Source organism: Castor canadensis, chromosome 15 (genome assembly GCF_047511655.1).
Source record: "Castor canadensis chromosome 15, mCasCan1.hap1v2, whole genome shotgun sequence".
Taxonomy (NCBI): domain Eukaryota; kingdom Metazoa; phylum Chordata; class Mammalia; order Rodentia; family Castoridae; genus Castor; species Castor canadensis.
The window spans coordinates 101369034-101391422 of record NC_133400.1 but is presented as its reverse complement, the minus strand read 5'-3'; the positions used below and the strand labels follow the sequence as shown (position 1 = coordinate 101391422).

The 22389-nt window shown below is 44.5% G+C and overlaps 1 protein-coding gene across 7 annotated transcripts in view; it reads right to left on the bottom strand.

Annotated features, from left to right (window-relative positions):
* Positions 1–22389, bottom strand: part of Ttc13 (tetratricopeptide repeat domain 13) — a 61926-nt gene that overhangs the window by 22835 nt on the left and 16702 nt on the right. For 3 of the 7 annotated variants that reach the window (XM_074056884.1, XM_074056885.1, XM_074056890.1), the window contains exons 4-12: positions 20271–20341; positions 13342–13407; positions 12062–12154; positions 9545–9661; positions 8581–8691; positions 3022–3104; positions 1256–1397; positions 808–982; positions 401–557 (exon numbers count right to left, since the gene is read on the bottom strand). In XM_074056884.1, coding sequence (XP_073912985.1) covers positions 401–557; positions 808–982; positions 1256–1397; positions 3022–3104; positions 8581–8691; positions 9545–9661; positions 12062–12154; positions 13342–13407; positions 20271–20341 — 1015 coding nt within the window. The remainder of the gene's footprint in view (positions 1–400; positions 558–807; positions 983–1255; positions 1398–3021; positions 3105–8580; positions 8692–9544; positions 9662–12061; positions 12155–13341; positions 13408–20270; positions 20342–22389) is intronic. The other 4 variants (XM_074056886.1, XM_074056887.1, XM_074056888.1 and 1 more) reach the window with 2 other exon arrangements.

The following is a 22389-nucleotide window of genomic DNA, read 5'->3' as shown; positions in this document are numbered from 1 at the left end:
TTCCAAAGTAACGTGGTTAAAAAAAAAAAATCAATGATTGCTAGCAAGTGTGAGTACATCTCAGGTTTGAAGGTTGTCCAAAATTAGCAGGGAAGGGAAGGGAAGGCTAGCAGGAAAGAAATATCCATAAGTAAGTTTCAAGGTACTTTATACACAGAAGAAATAGTTGAAGACATGCAAACTCCAAAAAGAAACTAAACAGAAACACAGAAAGCCCTCTCAGAATGAACGCCTATAATCCCAGCACTCAGCAGGCTAAGGCAGGGGGATGGCAAGTCTGAGGCTAGCCTGGCCTACATGGCGAGAGCCTATCTCAAAAGAGCAAACAAAAATCGAAATAGCAAGATGAACTTACAGCCTAAACGCCAGGAAAGAAAAAGTCCCAACCTGAAACTCTTACTTTATGTGGGGCTGCAGGCCAGGTTGTTCCTCGTAGTCATCTATGAGGAAAGGCAGGTTTTTGGCCCAGTGGTCCTTAAAGCTTCCCGGCAGATCCACGTCCACACTGTACTCAGTGAGAGGGGTGTCGAGGTGTGCGTGAAGATACCGAGAGTACTCTGCAGACAGGACGGGAGATCTCACCACCCAAACAGCCCTGAAGAACCACTTTTATAGCCAGTTGCCACACAAACACTTTGGAACAAGTTGTTATCTAAATATAAGCACTCTAAAAGGATATCCTAAACATTAGTAAGGATATAATTACAAGAGAACAGGGACTCTGTCTCCTATGGAGCACAAGAGTCAAGCGGTGGGATTTCTGGAGCTTGGAGCTTGAAAGTCAATGACTGCAATTTTCTGACTTACCTCGGAGATATTTCACCTTCAGGTACTCTGGGCTAGCCTTCTGGCCAGGGAGAGGGTTATTGAGCATAACTTTTGTTTGTGCTTTAATCCCTTCATAAAACTGTCCCATGGCGACGTGGCTGAGCCCTTTCATATACTGGCACACTTCGTTGTAAGGCTCCAGCTGCAGGCAGCGCTGGGCATGGAAGGACAGACATTCTATCAGTATCAGTGCAGTCTAAAACAACTTTGCAACATTTTATTCTTGAATCTGGGATGGGAAAATCTCCCCAGGCCCAGCCAGGTCACACACGTCTGCTGGTCTGGAGGATGAGGCAGCCAGCCTTCCCCTTCTTTCTTCTGTGGAGTGCTCACAGCATCTGAGGCCCCCTTCTCTGCTCACCTTGCTGAGCTCTCAGGAACAGCCCAGGAACTGCCTTTACAGTGCTTCCTGCTGACGGAGACTCACCTTGAAGTTCTTGAGGGCCTCCTGCAGGCTGCCATGGTGGTACAGCATCAGCCCCCGAAGCTGCAGGGTCTGCACATGGTTCTGGTTGAGCAGCAGGGCCTTCTGAAAGCTCTCGGTGGCTGCTTCGAAGTTGCCCAGTTCTCTAGATGTTAAGCAACAGTGATGAACACAGTGAAGACACTACAGACAACATGCAGAGCAAGCTGTCCTCAGCATCAGGTCCAGCTATGAACAGGATACTTTGAGGTAGGCTCTGTCACCTGAATGCCTTGCAGAGCCCCCAACACAGCACGTTCCACTCACCACTTAAAACCAAACTAGGCCACAGAATAACCGTGTGGCTCTTGAATTTCTCTGGGGGAAATTAACAGCAAATTCCAAAAGCAAGTGCTTCTTCAAACCCCAGTTCATAATGAGCTTCAACCTCTAAAACATGACAAAATAGTATGTGAGTAAAAACATACTTTTCCCCCTTGGAAAAAAAAGTACACAGATTATAATCATATGTAGGTTTCCTATCCTGAATCAAATTCATAGGCTAAACAATTTTGTTTTGGTCACTCAAGTTACTTGAGTAACAGCTAATGAATCATTATGAAATAAGTCAACTTTAGAATTACAATCATCCCAGAAAGGAAACTGTTAACATTTAAAAAAAAATTTTTTTTATTAGCAGGACTGAGGTTTGAACTCAGGGCTTTATGCTTACAAAAAAAGTGCTCTACCACTTAAGCCATGTTTCCAGTCCATGTTGCTCTGATTATTTGGGAGATGGGGTCTCTTGAACTATTTGACCAGGCTGGCCTCAAACTGCAATCCTCCTGATCTCAGCCTCCCAAAGTAGCTAGGATGACTGGCATGAGCCACCGGCACCTGGCCACATATCAAAACTTTTACAAACAAAAATAGTTTCCAAGTATATTCTATATGTCAATTCTGTATAAATAATGAGTATTTTAAAAATATACTGTCCATTTACATTTACACTTCACTTTACAAGATGCTTTCCAAGCTGTTTTCTGTTCCATGGGACAGGAGGGATAAACAGCATCCCTAACCCCAAACAAACTCAAACTCTCCCTCTCTTGGGTGAATGTGAGAGCCTCTGAATCCTGCATGAGGCACCAAGCAAGGAACTGCTGCACCTGCCTTTCTTCTGTAGCTTCCACAGCACCTTTCCATGTGAGACACCTGCATCTCAGGAAGTAAGGGTCGCACACCCGTGGAGTGGGAAGCTGACCTGGGCTCCTAACACACAAGCTCCTGCTATCTCACCATGCCACCTCCTTTTCTGATCGGTGTGATTTTTTTTTTTTTTTTTGGTAAGTCAGTGCTCTAACAGTGAGGCAATGTGTACTGCCAGGACCTCCGCTTCCAGTTACAGCTTTTCATGGCAGACAGGGTGCATTTCAACCAAGACTCTCCCATCCCTTATCCCAGGGCTCTTTACATACACCCATCACTGCCTTGAGCACTGTAGCATCTGCAACCCAGAGCTTCTAGTGCTAAGTTCAAAATCATGACCCTTGATGGTCTGAACTCCCAAGACCAAAGTACACATCGACCTTGTGAGAAGAGGTGATGGTTTGCATCGCTATCCTGACACAGGGCTCTTTCCAGTCTCCAAAGAAGTCAACAAGTATGTAAACACCTACACATCTTAAAGCGATCATCTCTTCTGGGTGAGAAATGCAGGTTCCTTTGCAGTATCACTGAGTTTCTCCCCGTTCACTCTCCTCCTGTCCCCACCATCCTCATTCACTCACCTGTAGGCCTGCCCCAGGCTTTTATATGCATCAATAAAGTCAACTTTCTGCTTCAAGGCTTCTTTGAAGGCTTCAATGGCTTCCTGTGGAAAGTGTGCAGAAAATTAGTCCATTCCCACACCCTCCCAATTGAGTTCCATCTCAATCACTAAGTGATTTAAATGCACACGTGCCTGGTCTCTGGCAGAATTTCTTTTAAATAGGACTAAAACAGAGAGGTAGAGAATGCAGTAAACAGAGTCAGGAGGACATGATCTCAGCAGTGTGCAAACTCATTACTGCAAGAACAGTAATAGCCTAAGGTATCTCCCTTTTCAAATGAGAAAACAGATTTATGTTTTACCTAATTCATTATGACAGTGAATACTAATGATGTCACCTTCATAGGAATATCATTTCCTTAATTCATAAAGGCCCAATAGGCCACAAGTTACCTAATGGCAATGTGAGATAATTCAAACTGACCTAACTAGTAACATTTAAAATCTGAGTTAACAAGAGACAATCGTATATAAAAGCAGCAAAAGGGCTCCTAGATTGGCTGAGGAATTCCCTTGATTAACAAGGAAAAGGAAAATAAAATAGAAAACAAAACCCCTAAGGTTGGAGCTCTGGGTATGGCCTGTGCCAGCACAGTAGCAGGCAAGAGGCTCAGGATGGAGGTGCTTCGTGGTGCTATGCTGCAGGCCTCCCTTGAGGAACTCAGGGTGCATCTGTTCCTGCCTGATTCTATCTGACAGCGCTGGTAATAGAATGTATGTTCTGTTTAAGGAAAAACATCCTAGGCATAACCTAATACCGCCTGCACTTTCCACTGCTCAATTATTATTGTAATAACAAATTACAAAGACACATCACACTTTCCCCAGGAAAAGATGCATTGCACTAAAGTTAAATGCTATAAAGCATCATGATCCATTTGTAGCTTGAACAAGAAAGACCTGACTTCAGATAATTTCACATCTGACTGGATTGTGGTAGGAGACAGCTACTGAAGATGCTACATGCCTTGCACATGGTAGGCACTCAATAAGTATTTGATGATTTGTAGGGCCAAATAGCTCTGCAAACACAGCACAATCCCAAGTCTTTTTGAAAAAGTCACTGGCAATTTATATCTGGATTCCCCCTTGGGAGGAGAGACACATGGGGAAGGACAGGCAAGACAGGCTGAGACAATGGTGAGGACAAGGACCTACTGATGAAGGACCCCAACTGCATGGCTACTGTTTGACACAAAGTCAAGAATGCACACATTTTAGCACCTAAGAAAGGTTTAAAGACTCCTCTTAATTTGGCTTCCTACCATGGTGTACCCCTTAATCTTTTAGGATTTTTGAAACTACACTCTTGATTGACAAACATGTATTGAGTGCCTACTATGTGCCAGAGACAGCGTGAGGTACAGGGAATACAAAGATGAGCAAGTCATTATCTCTGTCCTCTAAGAACGCACAGTCTAGTTAGAAAGCCAATTATGTAACTGGGTTATTAGCATAAAAATTAAGAGCTACAGTAGAGATAGGAGCAAGTCGCTAGAATAAAGAGAAGGAAGCACTAACTACGCTGGGACGTGAGGAGAGTGGTCTTGGAGACTGAAAAGCAGTCTGGGAAGGAGGGTGTGCTGCAGGGAATGGGCAAGAGGCTCAGAGCCGGGGAACAGTGGAAGGCGCAGGGCGTGTGGGTGGCGGGAGTGGCAAGGGCAGAGACCTGGTGAGTGCCTGTCCAGCGAGGGCGAGGGCGAGGGCGAGGGCGAGGACGAGGACGGGGTCTAGGGCAGGTGCGGCCTCAGCAGGTGCACTCCTGAGACAGGATGGTGACTCCAGCAGAGAGGGCAACTGGGAAGGAAGAGCATGGAGACAGGCAGCCCAGTTAGGAGTTGCTGTGGCATCTGGGCAAGAGATAATGAAGGCTCAAACTTAGAATCTGAGAAGTGAAAAGGGTCAAATTCAGGGGACTTTTTAAAGGCAAACTGAGATAGAACCTGGTGGCTATTTAGGGTGGGTGGGGTGGAGTGGAGAACAGAGGGTAGGGGAGCTTCTAGGCTGAAGAACCTGGGAGAGGGCAAGCGCATGACCACCACGAGGAGCACAGGAGGACAGCTGAGGGTTGGGGAGGGGTCTGCTGGGGCACGTTAAGCCTGGAGTGTCTGTGGACATCTAGAGGAGATGCCCAGAGGGCACCTGCTGCCCACTCCACTTACAGCATGCTTGGACGCCACAGTTCTTCAAAGTCTGATTCTCTTCAGCTTTTAAGAGTCTTTGGTCTCAGAGTTCCTGTCTAAGCACTGCACAGCTCTCTATCTCATTCTGCCAAAAAGGGACACAGCAGAATCAAGATTTCAAGCCATCGGGAACAAAGAAACTACCATAATGAAGCAAGCTCTAAATGCATCAACGGGTTCAGAATTCATTCGCTTGGCAAATGTGACCACTGACACTCTTGTCACCACCGTCCTCAGTAGCTAGTGGGCAGCACTGCTGTGGGGCTGCTCAGCGACACTGGAGAACAGGCTAGATAGCTCAAGGTGGCGACGGCTGGTGAGAGCAGGTGTTCACCACAAACGACTTAAAGCTTCCTGCCACGTAGGTGAAACAGATACCATTCAACAGAGAAGATCTCGTTGCAATTTCCCTAAGAAAACGCAACATGCCTGACACAGCCATTGAACTGGATGGTTGTAAGAGCTGTAACATTGCCTGCTACCTTCTATAAAGGGTATCTACCAAGTAAAAAGTCAGCCACCTAATTAATTTCTAAATTGCTGTTGGCCTGAACAGACCAGTTTTAGGCTATAAAAACAGCTCAAATTTCTCAGTGCATTTAACACCGCGTCTCCATGGTTAGTAAACGAAACAGGAACATGGGGGCCAAGTTCCTTCATTATGTCAGCTGTTTAGCACTGACAGTTTTCTAGTCTGTAATGGGGTGCTCCTGCTCCTTCTAATACCTCATGGGAATACTGCAGGGACAAATGGGACAACAGGACATCCTGTGACCTGCTGGGACAGGCAGAAAGAGGTCCCACATATGTGCTGTAACTCCTGAGCATAGTGGAAGGAGAAAGGACCAAGTGACCTGGTGAACTGGCTCAGAAAAAGGAAGCAGTGTTTCTAGGTGCTCACGTGTAGATCTGGAATAAACCAAACTGAGTCTCAGCCTTACTCCAATTTGTAGTTAGTCTGTCACAGCTCTTCTCTAAAAATCTCAGCTCCACACAGCCCAAAGAAGCTGCTCCTGGTCCTAAAGCGAGCTTTATAATATCAAAGACAGAAGTCGCTTGTTTGCATCTGTTTACTTTTAAAAATACTCATAGGCTGGCAGTGTGGCTCAAGTGGTAGAGCACCTGCCTAGCAAGCACAATGCTCTGACTTCAAACATCACTACTGCCAAAAAACAAATAAAAAGAAGCAAATAAAACTACTCATAACCTCTTAATATTAATAGGATGGTATTCTCTGTGCCTCAAGTGTTTTGAATGCAGCTTTCTCACTTCAAGTGACTGAGCAAAGAGGAGAAGAACAAGGGGCAGACACAGACCAAACCGGCAAGGCCCATCTGACAGCTGCCCACTGCACATCCTCAGAAGCTGCTCTCCAAGTTCCACGGGGAGAAGTTGGATTTGGACTGCCCTTCAAGTGCTTGTGCTGGGGGTGTGAGGCGCATGAGACAGAATTTGCAAAATTCTTTTTGGTGTGGTTTTTAGTGGGAGAAGAGTCATTTTTTTTTAGACTCTATAAAACCTAGATTAAAATTTCACAGGTAAAACAATCTATAGTAACACTTGATTCCTATTTACAGCTTATGAAGTCCTTTTCACACACAGTATCTTATTCAGTCCTCAGGGTCACTTCAAAAGGCAGACAGCAGGGATTCCCATTCATGGATGTGGAAGCTGAGTGTTCAGGTAACTTGTCCAATGGTGCATTTAACAAGGTTCTGAGTGAGAGCTCAGACCAGGACCTTCATGGACAAGTTCAATGCTCTGTCCTTGATTTTCCTTCATCCATGAGCACTTCCTGAGCACCTGGTATGTGACTAGTAGTGTCCTCTACACCAAGGACTTAAGTGTGGCCTCTGCACAGGTAAACCCTCTGCTCCCCACCCCCAAACTCCTATACAGTCGATCTCTGGTGTCACAGACTTGCTGCAGGACCTCTCAGATACAAAAATCCCTTCAATAAAATGTGCAGTATTTATTTACACATCCTCCCATGTACACTGTCTTCTCTACGTGACTTCTGTCATACAAAGTAAATGCTATGAAATTATTGTATTGTACTGTTCAGGGACTAAGGACAAGAAAAAAGTCTGTATATGTTCAGTACAGACACAATTTTCTTTCTGAATATTTTCAAACTATAGTTGGTTGAATCTGAGGCTGTGGAGCCCACGGACACAGAGGGCTGACTGCATGTCAAATCCCCAGTCCTCAGAACTATTTTCACAAGATGTGGTTTTTGGGCACGGAACACTCCCTGCCCTGTGCTGCTAAAGCTCTTCACAGCCTTCAGAGTTCTGGTCAAGGCCACCTTCTCTGCAAAGACTCGCTGCATCTCTCAGACAGAATGACTCCCTTTCCAGAGCAGTTGACTGTGTCTAGATCTAGACAGGCCAGCCTGTCTTTCCTCACGTGGCTGGATCACCCTGCACTAGGGCAGTGACCATGTGTCAGGCCTTGATCTGCATCTGCACGGAGGAGGCCAGGTAAGGGACAGGCTTCCCTGCAGCCTCTGGCTTTGGCAGAACAGCTGGGTCTCTACAGAAACGAGAATGTGGACTTGAGTGCCCAGGCAGGAGGAAGAACTTGTTGTACCTCCCAACAGTCTGGGAAACTTTCCTTTTTCCCTTGGCCTGCTCCCGACACCTAACCTTGGTCCTCAAACCATAGTCACACTGGTCACACCACAAGTTGGCTAGGTCTCCTCCTGCAGCTTGGTCAAGTCTTCTCAGCCCCGGCTGGGGATACAACCAAACTCCTAGCCAGTGTCTCTGACCCTCCTCACCTGGACCACTACATCAACAGAATCTACTTCCTAATTCAGATTTGGTGCAGACTAAGGACCGCTCCCAATCTAGAACTCATTCACTGCTCCTCTAGACCCACAAACAAGTCAAGATGCTCAGCCCTCTACTCCAGACTGAGGGCTGGCCCTCATTCAGCCTATCAGCTCCACCCTAAAGCTCATACCGCCATTTCCACGCACATACTAGCTGTGTTTCCACCTGCCTGTGCCTTCAGTCATGGGCTCCTCTCCACCCGGAGGGCCCTCCCCCTCCTCCACCTTCTGAGCTCTGCAAACTGTACCCTTTGTAAGTGAAAGTCTGACTTCTCCTTCTTATCAACCTTTCCCCCTCTTTCTTTCTGTACCTTCCTCTAGTGACCTGGCAAACAGTAGGAATTCAGCAAATATTTCAGAGTACTTTCTAGAAGAGACCAATTAAGACACCTGAGATGTCATTTTAAAAACATGTCAAACTAAACCTCATTACCCCCCACCTCCCCACAGGAGCAAAGCAGGACCATTGCAGGGCACACGCATTGCAGAACACTTTCACCTTCAGAAGTCCTCTGTGAAAGAAAGTTAGGCCTTTGTACAGCATGGCTGTGGGCTGGTTTCGGTTCAGCTCTAAGGACTGCTGAAAGTCCTCATGGGCTGTCGCGTAATCCTACAAAAAGGAGGGGAAAGATAAAATTGTATTCGTTAGATATTGGAACACCTCCTGCTTTTGACTGGTAAAGAAAAATCCCAATTTGTCCTGTGACCTTTTGGGCTTTAAAGGAATTCTCATGGCCATATATCTTAGCTTAAGGCTTATAATACTTGTAGGTAGCTGGTCTTCACGAAGACTTAATTCAAGTCTTGTCAACTACATAAGGAATATTACTTCAAATACTATTCAAGTGATAATTTATTTGTTAAGATAAACATCACACTGGATATTTCTGAAATAATTAGGCCATGGATCAATCCCACAATGTGTTCTTTTGAGGCTCTTTTCATCTATTTTCTTTTTTAGCAGAAAATGTTATGAAAAGTACTGTAAATCCACAAAACTAACTTGGTGATCTTAAGGGCCACAGTGATTAACAGACTCCTACCAGATGCTGACTCATTATACAGAGGGCTACAAGCGGAAGTCATGCCACCTCATGTCATGGTTCTCAGGCTGAGAAACCCAGACAAAGTTAAGGCACCTGTAGGCTTAATGGTCACACTGACAACACACACACTGCTTCCCATGCTGACACATGAGAGAAAAGCTGAGGTACAATCTATGGACCAAATTTCAGCTTTTCCTTCTTTTTTATGCCAGTGTAGAATTTATTATTGCTGAGAGTGCAAACAAGAAAATAAGATTTTTGGTACTTAATATTCTTTACTGGGTTTAATTTCAGCTAAAGAAAATGCTTCACAACTGCCTTGTAGCACAGACATATCTCAAGGAGCCGCCTTTTGAGATAGAGGGAAGCATAAAGTGCTTATCCTCACAAAGGAACATCTCAGACAAAGCAAATCACCTCGGAAATGAAGTACAGCGTCCCCCGGTGTCGGTACAGCCGGGCCGAGGGCTGAAGCTGAATAGCTTTAGTGAGATCATTCAGTGCTTCGTTAATTCGCCCCAGGGGGGACAGAATCTGCAAATCCAAAACATGCAGTCAGAAAGAGCTCCACGATCAGCCCTACGCTGCCAGTGTCTTTGACATTCTAGCTCCACTCTACCACAACCATTCACAAAGTTACTGCCCTGGCAGGCTACAATCACGGTCCATGTGCTCTGCAGTGGAGCTTGGGGTCAGCGAGCAAGGGCCTCTTGTCTTTATCCAGCCTAGGGGTAGCTGAGGAACCATGCCTAGAGCAACTCCCTACTACTGCCTCACACTCTGGGTAGACCAGACGCTGCTTTTCTTAAAATGTGACCTTTTTTCCTTGACCTATGTTTAAGTCACATTTGATAAATACACATGAAGATGTCAAAATTCATCTGAAAGATAATTTTGAACCATTAGGGCAGACAAATTGCTGGCCCAGTTAGTCCCCATTGTCTTCAGCTCTGTTCTCTGTGAGAACAAGAGCTAAATGGCAATTCCTAGGATCCCAAGTGCTCCATGAGCCCTGCTCTGCAGAGCAGGAGGAACACATCCGCACACCTGTGTGCAAAGCCCTAAGCCAGTGGTCTGATAATACAGGTGATACTTCAGAGCCTGAAAAGACAGAAAACCCAAAGGGGTATCAGTGTCCATGCCATCAAGCCTGTGCGCTGTCCATAGCTGGCTTCTACCCGGGGTTTTCTCCTAACAGGTCACTTCCATCCAGTGTCAGTAACTGGCCTCCTATACTAGGAACTCAAAACTGACACAGGAGGGCACACGGACAGGCCCATTCCAACCAGCAGGGTGAGGACTCTCAAGAGGGGCTTGAGGACTCAACAGGCACAAGGTCGGGGTGTCATTTGGAAGGAAGAACAACTACCCAGTTTACTGACCCCCTAGGTCATCAAACCTTGCCACAGACAGCATCAAAATGCACGGTAATGAGTAACTCGCACAGGCTTAGTTATTTTCATCAAATATAGATAATTTCAGATAGAACCAAGAAAAATGTCTCACAATATAACTCCTGAGCTCTATAAATGGGATGCTATAATTTAATTGTGAGTGACATCATTGCAATAATGCCATCAAAGGAGAATACTGTTATATATGTTTCAAATAATTGAAAACCATCATTCTAATTACCAATATCATGTTTGGATAAACAAGTTGGATTGGTTTTGGAAGAACAAGTTTTAAAAGCCTGTTATATATAGGTTTTTATCAAAGCACACTCAGTCACAGCGATTTACTGCAGGGTAGTGTGGGAAGCACCAGCAGGCTCACCTGGAGCAAATGGTACCACACTGACCACCAGACCAATCCCTCACCCATGAGAGCCTCGTGCAGTGGTGACAAGACCACAGCCACTAACTAGGGTTACAACCCAAACAGGCAGAACTTGAGGAATTATATCAACAAAACACAAAATCCACCTTAAGAGACTGAACTGTAAGATACTATTTTGTTTTGAGAACAAAAACATCACAAATACAGTTCTTAAACTACTAATTGTATTTATTGCTCCTTTACATGCTAGTTAGTAATTTTTCTTTATGAACTGTGAAATCATACGATAGCAGATGATTAAAAACTAAGTTTTACTCAGATGGAGTTCGTTAACATATATGAATCCTGGGTAACTCACTATCACTTGAAGAACACAGTAAAAGAACATACTGGCTTAAAAACATAAAAGAATTGCCTTGGCACTCTCGTCCCACTGTCCCTGGTTTTCCCTCCTCAGGCAGCCTAGCACCTCCCCAGATTCCTCCCCATGTCCACGCAGTAGGCGCTATGGGGACTCCTTCCCCTGCAACCTTCTGCTTCAACCTCAGCCATGGTTCTCTTAAGGTCCGGATACAAATTCCCTTACCTGCTCTATGTGTCTACAAAGACAGGTGCATCTCGTAAGAACTATGCTTGAGTGAATGAGCACACATGCACACTTCCTTTAAGGTCTGGTTATAAGCCTTGTTACCTGCTCCATGCATCTACATAGACAGGTGCATCTCGTAAGAACTATACATGGGCACACATGGGTACACACACACACACTCTCGCTCTCACTCTCTCCCTCTCTCCCCCTCTCCCTCCCCCTCTTCCTCTCCAGTAGAATGAAGGCTGCACATTTCAGCTGGTGAAGTTGTCAACTGAGTTTTGTTAAATCATGTCATGTACACAGGAAACTTCAGTGAATGTTCCTGGAAGTAGCACACATCACAACTGTGTGTTCTGATACTAAATATGACTCATATATTAGGAGCATCAATCAGCTTACAGTTTTAAGTCATGTCAACCATGCTTAAAGACCCTAGGTATCTATGTAAGGAAACGCAACAGGAATAAGGAGCATTAAGATATACAAATGATAAAATAACAGGAAAAAATTCTGACTTTCAACTAATCCAAAAATGACAGAGGGAAAAAGAAAACCACACTCACTTCTGCTCGCTGTTCAAATACCTCTGGGCGGTCTGGTTCCAAGGCAATTACCCGGCTCAGTTCGAACAGAGCAAGCTCAGCGTTCTTAATGTCCTTCAAAAGGCATTAGCTTAGTGTGAGACAGACTGCTACCGGAAACCAGGAGGAAAGATCTTCTGCAAAACTAACAATTTAGCAACGGTAAAACCAGCTGTTCAGAAAGAATATGAACTTGGGTAAGTCGTGACAGGCAATTCTTTAGCTCCTTCAGCTTAAATAGCACACTGGCCCTGGCTGCCTATCCCAAGTTCCACAGGTGGCAGGATCTCATCCAAACACTGAATGCAGAGACAGCCAATCGAAAGGAGCATGTGGATACCAGCCTGTGGAATGAGGCTGGCCAGTGGTGGGAGGGCAGAAACGGGCCACATGTCAACCAACACCGTAAACCTGGAGCCTGCACCTTGACCAGTCTGGGTGGGCTCTCTTTAGCATCTGCACGTTACTGTTACATTAAAAGTCACCAACTACAGGTAAAGATGTGAAATGTTACAAGGGCACTTCAACCCGGTCATCTGCTGGCTGATGCATGCAAAGCTGTTTCCAGATTAGACACTTCCAACATTCCTAAGGCTGAGATCCTCCTCAGTCCTCCATATTGCAAAAGTAGTCAAATTTTACATAAGTTTTTTTCCCCAGCACCAGGCCAGCACCAGCTTAATATAATATTTTAAAATTCAATGTTTGAGCAAATTTTAATTGAAATAGTTATAAAAATGTCAACGACATTAATAGAAATGCCCAATACTCCAGACAAAACATCTGGAAAACTGAACCTAGACCATCATGCCTCACTGCATCATCTCAGAGAAATATTCTTACACCATGGTGGCTTTGTTTGCATAAAGTACGCTTACTATAACCTTCCTGCTGCCTTCCTCAGAGAAATAAGAACTGGCACCTATAAAATAGAGCAAGTAAAAATAAATCTTGCACACTAACAAAATCCTTGCGTTCTTTCATTCAACCAGTAATGACTGTGAAAAGAGCTAAAGCCTAAATCCTACTAAACTGTCAACATCTAGTCTCTGCTTTTACAAACGCAGTCAGATGTAGGCTTTTCTTGGTCTGCATCCAGTTCATTGATCTGACTTCAGAAGACCTGGGCAGAAACCCCTGTCCACCACTTGCTAGCCTTCCATTCCCTTTTCTCAACTGTGTCCCGCCAGAGCAGATGCGGCAGAAGTCTTGCCGCGTCAGGTCGTGTGGGCACGGTGCAAGCGTGACTGTTACATACTCACATGTAGTCCCTTCTTTCCATAGGCTATCCCTCGGCCATAAATGGCACTAACCAGATCAGGCTCCTCCTAGTCAGACCAAAACAGAAACACGTCAAAACCATAAACAAAACAAAACAAAACAAAGAATTAGTTTCTGCTTAATGCACGTGAATGCCACAAGTGACAGCTCTACTTCATGTTAGTACGATAATCCATAATCCCCGACCCAAAGACTAATCAGAAAGCCCATTTCAATTTTTGTTTTTGGGAAAAAAAAAAAAAAGAACAGAAGGAAGGGCCCCAACATCACACGCACTGACAGCTTCTTTCAGTTATCTTACTCAAAGCACAATCCTCTCCACAATGCTGACTGGCAGGCACACTGGCAGCCACATGCTAAGGAGAGGGAGAGCATGGAGGCTCAGGGGATGAGAGGAGAGTGACGGGTTTACTTGCTTCCTTTCATACATCTATGGATCCCTCAGTGCCACCTAAGGAGGAGGAGGAACTGGTGTGCTCTACAACCTGCTGGAGATCAGCCCAATGTTTTTTTTACTAAGTCGGTCGGAACTGAAACTTAGACCCTGTCTATGGCCTGCTCCCCACTCTCCCACTACCTTCCAATCCAAACGGCCCCAAGAAACACCTGCCTGGCCAACTACAAAACACCTGCCATCTCTAGCCATCAAGTCTCTTCCCGCAGGCTCTTCCCGCAGGCTAGTTACATGAGCTACCTCTGTGCTGAGGATGGGAATGTGTCATCTACACCTAGCCTCTGCCGCCTTCGCCTCTTTTCCAAATCCTTTGCTGCAAGGTCCTGGTGAAGCCCAGGATGCTGGGGAAGACTTTTATTACAGAGCTACACTGGGCTGGGCCCTTGGGAGATGAGTGTGTCTCTCCATTTTATCTGAGATGGCATCTGCCCATATTGTAGGAAAAGAACCAACATCAATGATGAGGAAGTAAAGAGGAGGGTGCAGGCATTCACATTTTCCTAGAAAGCTACTTAAACACAATGCAGAGCATTCACAGCCAGTGGCACACTGCTGGTCATTCCCTGGACAGCACACTGGTTCTACAGTATGTGAGAATGACAGAAATTCGACCCACCAACTCCAGGTTTCTAGCTTCTCCTGGAACCTCAAAAGCTCCACAAATATAGGTGCACGTTTTAGCATTCTCACTAGGCTGAGTGTCACCTGCCTCTGGAGGAGAGGCCTTGCGGTCACCAGTGAGCTGGGCACCCACCCACCACTGCTGCATCCCCTCCACTCACTTCGCTCATTCAAGTCCCCCCTAGTCCATAGCAGTTTTCAATTTGTGATCTGTAACTTACATGTGACTAGCAGATAGGCTGTCCACGTTCTGACGAGGAGGAAGCAGGCAGTCATAGACTACGAGGAATGCAAGGCTGTAACTACATCTTGAAGTAGTGCCTAATATGTCACTATGTATAGTGGCCACTGTGTGCACAAAAAGGCACTCTCTAGAACACTAATGCTAAGTCTCTGGGGACAGGAGGACTAGCTATGTTCCCACTGTTCTTATCATTCCTCTATTTGTTTTCAGTGTTAAACAAACCTGCATTCCTTCATCCACAATAAAAAGATGTTTTGAGTAAGACATATTTCATTACAGAAAATTTAGAAGATGAAAAAAAGCACAAAAATGACAGTGAAGGCAGCAAGGGGAGAGGGAGGTCAGCATGAAACCCTGAGGTCCATGTGGACATCCAACTGGCCTTAAAGTAACTCTCTTGTTACATCACCATGTGTCTGTAGATCTGTCAACCACCTAGGACATGTTGTCTCAACTTTGTTTTCGTGGCAACCAGCACAGACGTCTTCATAGCACCAGGGCAGGTATTATTTATCAAAACACTGACCACATGTGAAGACTGAAGGGTATCAGGTCCAAATCTCCTCTGTGACCTGCTCTTCTCAAGGGGGAAGCAAGCAGGAGACATAGCTAACACCATGGGGTATGGGCAATGGATGTAGGTAACAGTGAGGCAGCTTTTGCAAACAGATGCCCCATGGTACATGGCTCACGGGGAGCCTCCAGTTATAATGGGTGTAACATACTTGTAGCCATAAAAAATTTTAAATCTTAAAAAAAAGAACCACTCAAAACCTTCTAACAGGTACAATTCCTGAATACTGACAAGTTCCTGAATGCAGTCTCCATCACCTCAGCTCCAGGATCTCATGTACCACGCAGTCCCCGGCTCAGGCCTCCCGGAGCCGCCCGCCCCACGGCCTGACCACAGCTGCAACACTGTATTAGCTACTGTAGGCAGCTGCCAATACTTAGGTTTTCTATATTCAGTTTACTCTGTCTTGTTGGAAATTTTTCTAACAGTACAGAAGGATGTATGTAATTTCAGCTATGATTATATCTGGAGTCTAGTATTCATTGTCCCTAAGTTTAAGTTTTATTACTTCTTAAAGCTGATATAATTTCATGTACTTATTTTATACCTCATTAAGTTTGGATGTTAACAAGTCAAAACTTTATGGAGTATAGTAATTAATTATTGTTTATTTTTTTTCAAATAAAAGCTAATATTTATTTTTAAAAATAAGTTGGGATCAGGGTATCAATGCTTCATGCTAATTTTGAGTGTACCAGTCTAGTAAAATTTAATTTTCTAGTTTTCAGAATGTAACTAGGTGAAGGAAAACAGCATCTGGTCTCCAGCCTGCCTTGGTTGATGCACAGCACATCAGGAGACGAGACGGCGCGTGAGGACTCAAGGGCACGCAGATGGACGTCTGTCTGCTCCGTTACTTCACACTGCTACTTATGTATAAACATTATCTTTCCACCACAAGGCTGGCTTTTTACTAAAACTAAAAAGTCACTGTGTCCAAAGACAAGTCAAAACAATCCAGAACAGTGAGATTAAATTCTGCCTCAGTGGCAGACTACATTTACAAAAGGATGTCTTTACATGTCTCCCAGAGGAACATCTTCAATCCTATTTGCTGATGTAAAGTAAGAAGCAGATTCTCTGTGAATTCAGCTCCACCAAAACTAGGTGAGCTGGAGGCCACAATATCAACAGCAAAGGCCAAATGCCTCAAGAAGTTGCTGAGCATTCATCTTACCAGCCCTGCATGGGAATCAGGCAACAGCCCCCTTCAAGAGCACTGTTCCCACACACAGACCCCTGTAAGTGACTCTCAAGTACTGGTGGGGGTCAACTCAAGCCCTTAATGCCAGGAGGCATCCTCAAACCCAGAACCCTCAGAACCACGATGCACGAGGGGTATGCGTTCCATGACAGAAGCATCTGAAACACCACTAGGGTTGAACATTCAAGAGAACACTGAGACCACTGGGATGGTGGACATCTCAGAGGTTTGCACCCTGATGGTGCAGCTGTGGTGACACAAAGGTGGACAAGCTCATGTCCATCTTATGAAAATAGCAACTCTAACAAAATCCAAGTTCCTGTAGTCACACTTGTGAGCTTTCCACGAATGAAACTGACTCCCTGCTCTGCTGCTTCGTGCTGAATACAATCACATTCTGCGTAAAGGGTCTGAGCAAGTGTTGCTGAACTCAAGAGAGTCAGACATGTGTGGTGACTCACAGCTGTAATCCTAGCTACCGAGGAGGCAGAGATCAGGAGGATCATGGTTAAGGGCCAGCCTAGGCAAAAAGTTCATGAGACCCCATCTCAACCAATAAAATCTGGGCACGGTGGCGCACACCTGTCATCCCAGCTATGAGGAAAGTATAAGAGGATCAAGGTCAAGGTCAGCTTGGACATAAATGTGAGACCACATTTGAAAAATAACTAAAGCCAAAAGGGAGAGTGATTCAAGTGGTAGAATGCCTACATAGCAAGAGCAAGGCCCTGAATTCAACTCCCATAACAGAGAGAGAGAGGGGAACAGAGGGGAAGAGAGGGGAGTGGGGGAGGGGAGGTGTGCAAGGACAGTTACCACACTGCAGATCAGTTAAGGACATCTACTGTCTGAACACACAACTTTTGCACATATGGAAGGTCCTTCAAGGAACAGATATAAAGACATGCTAACATTAGTGCTGACACAAATGATTCTCTAGCAGTATCTGGCTCAGTTACAATCTGAAGAGTAAAAGATAGCAGAACAATACCTTGAATGCTTGAGGAAAAGTTCACCACCATTTTTAAATAGTGGAGGTGAAAATCCATTTCATTACTGCAGGGTTTTACCACTGCATTTGCCAATACAAGGAAAGGAAAGCATTTAGCTTTAAAAAGTGATCATACTTTCAAAACAAAACTTAGAGAGACTGATTTATGCAAATTATAACATTCCACAGTGAGAAGTTTGGGTTTGGGTCAAGTGGAGAGGCAGTAAGTACCCTTTGGACATCTGCTGCCACCTACTTGTGCAGTGTCATGGTGACAACAGCTACAGAGAATTTGAAGAAATGAACAGGAAACTCTTAAGCAAAAACTATGTGCATCCATTTCAAACATAAACCTTTGTCCAGAAAGAGGACTGAATTGCTTACTTGTTTTCCATTTCTTATCACAATTATACACTATAAAGAAAATGTGACAAATCCCACCACAGTCCACCTGGACACCCCGCCTCTGCCCCTGCTCACACATTGTACCAGGCAAGTACAATTTTCCACACGTCATCATGAGGAAAAGGCTGGGAAGTACAAAGAGAAATCACCAAGAAAAGCACCAGCCAGAGAGCTGAGTCTCTCTTCCTGCAACACAAAAACACAGTATAAAGGACCTCCATCCTCCGTTCAGCATTTGACCTTCAGCTATCTACTGCTTCCTGCCTCATCCAGGGCCCAAGTCCTCAGAAAAGTAGGCTGACCTTATAACCCACACACTCCTGGAGAAAAATTCCCAGGTGAAAACAACCTAGCACATCATGGACTGATGAGAGCACTGTTTCAAATCCCGATATAGTACTATCTTTTCTTTGCACAAGCAGAGAAACTATGTTTCTGAACACAATGCCAAGCATGTTCCACAGCTATAAACAACAATGCAAAGGCAACATTACAGAGCTACTGAAATCAAAGGTTGTCAGAGACTAGTGGGCCTTGGTGAGACCCTGTCTCAAAAGACACAGAAAGTATACAAACAATGAACTTTTACAGCAGTAAATTAAGTAAGTAACACAAAACAGTATCTATTCAGGTTATAAAAACACAAATGAGTTCTTCAAAAGGTAACAAAATTTAAAATAATGTTAGCATGGTAGAGTTAGGAAATTTTAAAAAAACTAGACAACAGGGTCTTGCTATATGGTCCAGGCTGGCCTCAAACTCCTCAGCCTCTGAAGTACTGGGATTACAGGTATGTACTGCCAGGCCCAGACAGGACATTTAAAAATTTTTTCCTTTAACAATGATATAACTACAACAAAAATATTTTCAAAATGTTGAAAAGTGTTGGTATTACAAATTAACTGATACGTGCTCCTACAAATGTGTCAAACCCTGCCTTTCAATGGGGGCCTTATGTTCACTGTGTAAAGTCTTACTTACCTTTTATAATATCGCAACACTAAGCAGAAAGGCAATTTCAAAAACTATTCACAATCTACCTTTGCATTTCAAGTTGCACTGAAAGATATCATTCCATGTGATCACCCAAGCACACAGCTGTTTGATCTAAACCTCAAAGTAATAACCAAACATATCTCATCAGTTTGTTGAGAACACATAGAAAATTATCAGCATAAGCCAATATTTAAAAAGGAAAGCAGAGTTCAGTTTTCAAGGTCAGAATCAAAGTTAAGCCTACCTGCTGGACTACAGGGTCTCACTGTGATCCCTGATATGTTTATTAGAACGGCACTTTGAGTAGCAAAATCCACAGGCACTGGGTGTGAGTACTTTGCAGGGTATTTCATTTAAACCAAAAAAGAGGGTTTGGGGAAGTAGTTATTATCATCCCTACCACAGGTCACTTGGTTTGGTAGCAAACAGCAGAGTGGATTTCAACTTGGCTGTCTCTACCTCTAAACTCCAGGCCTTCCTCACAAATGGATCCACAAATGGTGGCACACCTACAGCACCACGGTCCCAGTGACGTGGGGCAGAAGGCCATTGACATTCAGCCACTGTGAGTCTCCTCTGCGACCGATACAGGTATGCTTATGTTTTCTCCCCTTTTTAAAAAATTTTTTGCAGTACTGGGGGTTGAACTCAGGGCCTTACACTTGCTAGGCAGGTGCTCTACCACTTGAGTCATGCCCCCATCCCTTTTTGCTTTAGTTATTTTTCAAGTATGATCTCACATTTTTTTTGCCTGGGATGGCCTGGATCATAATCCTCAATTTCTACCTCCCAAATAGCTGGGATTACAGACATGAGCCACCACACCCAGCTTTGCGTGTGTGTGTGTCTGTAACAGGGTCTCACTATGTAGCCCATGTTGGCCCTGAACTCACAACCCTCCTGCTTCAGGCTTCCATGTGCTGGGATGACAGGCCTGTGTCACCATTCCCAGCACACGTTTTCTCTTAACAGACTTTAATACAGCCACAAATCAACAAAGGCTAAGGCCAATGCTCCCACTGAGGAGTCTCTTAATTATCCTTCCAGGTGAGAACCAAACCCACAAGCAGAAACTGAGTTAATCTGAAAACCCTGCCCAGGAAGGAGCTAGAATTCAAAGACCTCTAGCATCCACATCTCACAGAGGTTCCATAGTAGAGGAAAGTGGCCTGAAGCTATAGTCTTTTGGCCCTGCAAGTGCATGCCATCTCTGCTGCCTGTAGGTTGGAGGACTGAGTACACTGCTTGGGATCCTCAGCCTTCCTGTCTCATAAGGCCTGGCACCCACAAGGCCTGGTACTGGTTCCTTAGTTCCCTGTACAACCCTAATACTGAGATTGCACTGCATGACTTCAGGTATGCATGAGTACACACTTCTGTCATGATTATAAACTGTAAATTCCATAACTGAGAAAGATTACCTGAAGCATTGTTGAAAAATGACGTATGGCTTCATCATAGAGACCGCTGCCAATCAGCACATATGCAATAGCTGGAAAACAAAGCCCATACATTAGAGGAAGAAGAAAGGGGCCCAGCGAGCATTAGTAACCGAGTTCTCTGCGCAGTCTCAGAGGCAGTTCAAGGACTGGGTACAGTTAAAGAAAGCTCAGAAGTCAGTGAATGAGATGCCACTGAGTTCTTCCACTTTCTCCACCCAGTACTTGCTCACCAGCCATCCAATGCCACCTGGATGAAAACTATCAAAGCCGTCTATAAGCGATCTGCCTTTCTAAATGCGTCACTCACTCTCAAATCCCAGTAACCTCTGCGACCTCTCCCGTCTATATGTCAAGAGCTAGTAGTGAGCTTGAGGGAGATCCTTGTGGCGTGGCATCATGATTAACTGCTCACATTATGGGAAACACCTAAACAGCACCAGAAATCTTAATTCCTGGGAGTGCTGACTTACTACCAATTATCTAGCAAGAGCAAAAATAGGATCTCAAATCAACAGACACTCCTGTAAGGCTTACCTATGGATAATCTACACCACTGCCATACGAGGACAGTCTTTTTCTGACTTTTTCTAGTCAAAACACTGGTCAAGGTACACTCTACAGATGAATAGTTTTTGATCTAATTGTTTAGGAAAGCAGTACTTTGAAATTAAATTGGCAATATTCTGACAAAACTCTCTCACGCACCCAAAAAAGTCAACAAATTGGAATATTCTAGATTATTTTTCCACCTACAATATTTGCCCTAGCCCCTCAGACCCCCAAAACTTCTGAAAACACTTTCTCACTCAACATGACTGTTTAGATCACATTTCTTTGCAAAAAAAAAAAAAAAAAAGTTTTCATGTACTACTGTCCAATTCTAGTACCTAATAGATCTCCAAGTAGATGGGCAACTGTCATGTCCACTGTCACTAAGGGCTTGTACTTCCTGGCAGTTACAAACAATGAAAACACTACACACAGTGCAAACATTACATGCAGAAAGAGATTACTCTAAATCTAAAGATATTCTCAAGTTTTAAAAAGTGAGCATCATAAGAGCTTTTGGAAGCATTCTTCCAAATAAAAAGGGCTATTTTTATCCCCCGTTTCTTTGAAGAGATAAATTATGGTCAAGCTCATGTTCAAAATGACCAGAATGGACACATTCAGAAAGTGGCCTGCAGGTACCCAGAGGCCTTGCTGGGGCGGGGCAGAAGCGGTGTTGGTGACCATACAGCTACTGTACTGCACTCTTCACATGGCTGAGCATGCTCCTCCACTGTTACAGGTAAGCTCCTCTACTCCCTAACCGCAGTGAGGTGTGCATGGTCATTACCTCCACTTGCAGACAAGGAAATGAAGCAGGCTGTGGAGCCTGCCTTCCTGCCTGCCTGCTACACTGAGACAGACCACTGAGTGCTGGCTAGGTGCAGAGTGGCTAAATCTCTTAATGATCAGGGGAGCTGGAACTGATTCAGAAGCCTGCATTTCCAAACACAGGAGATGGTGATATTCTAGCCAGCCATGTGATCACAGGACCTCAGTCACTTCTCCCGACTGTCTGAGTCTTGCTGAACAAGCCTGCAGAGATTTTTCTTAAAGGCTCTTTCAGGTCTAAACTTGTTGGATTTCTTACCTATCGTCCCACAGTCAGTGATATTTGGTTGAACAAATGAGTAAGTGAGCTATAAAAACAAACACAATTTCAGGAAGATTCTATGCTTTAGAATGTATTTAAATCTATCCATAGCCTGGCTAGTGAATTCCACTCAAAGAAGATCAAACGCAGTTCCCAAATCTTTCCATCTAGAGGTAAACATTTTGCGAGAAAAAACCCAAATTTAAAAAAGATCCCAATCCAAATGTCACACAAAAATAAATAACTGTTATAAGATCTAAATTTTGTTGTAAGAATCCAAAGTCATAAAGGAAAAACTAGAATAGCTCTAATTCTGATGGAAATCTCAACTAACCAGCAACCCCATGTCTCCTGGCAACAAGTATGTTGTCAGAGCATACAAGACTCCACACCAGCTCAGGGCCCATGCTACCCAAGGCCTGCTAGCTAAGGTTGCTCATGAGGATACAACAGACT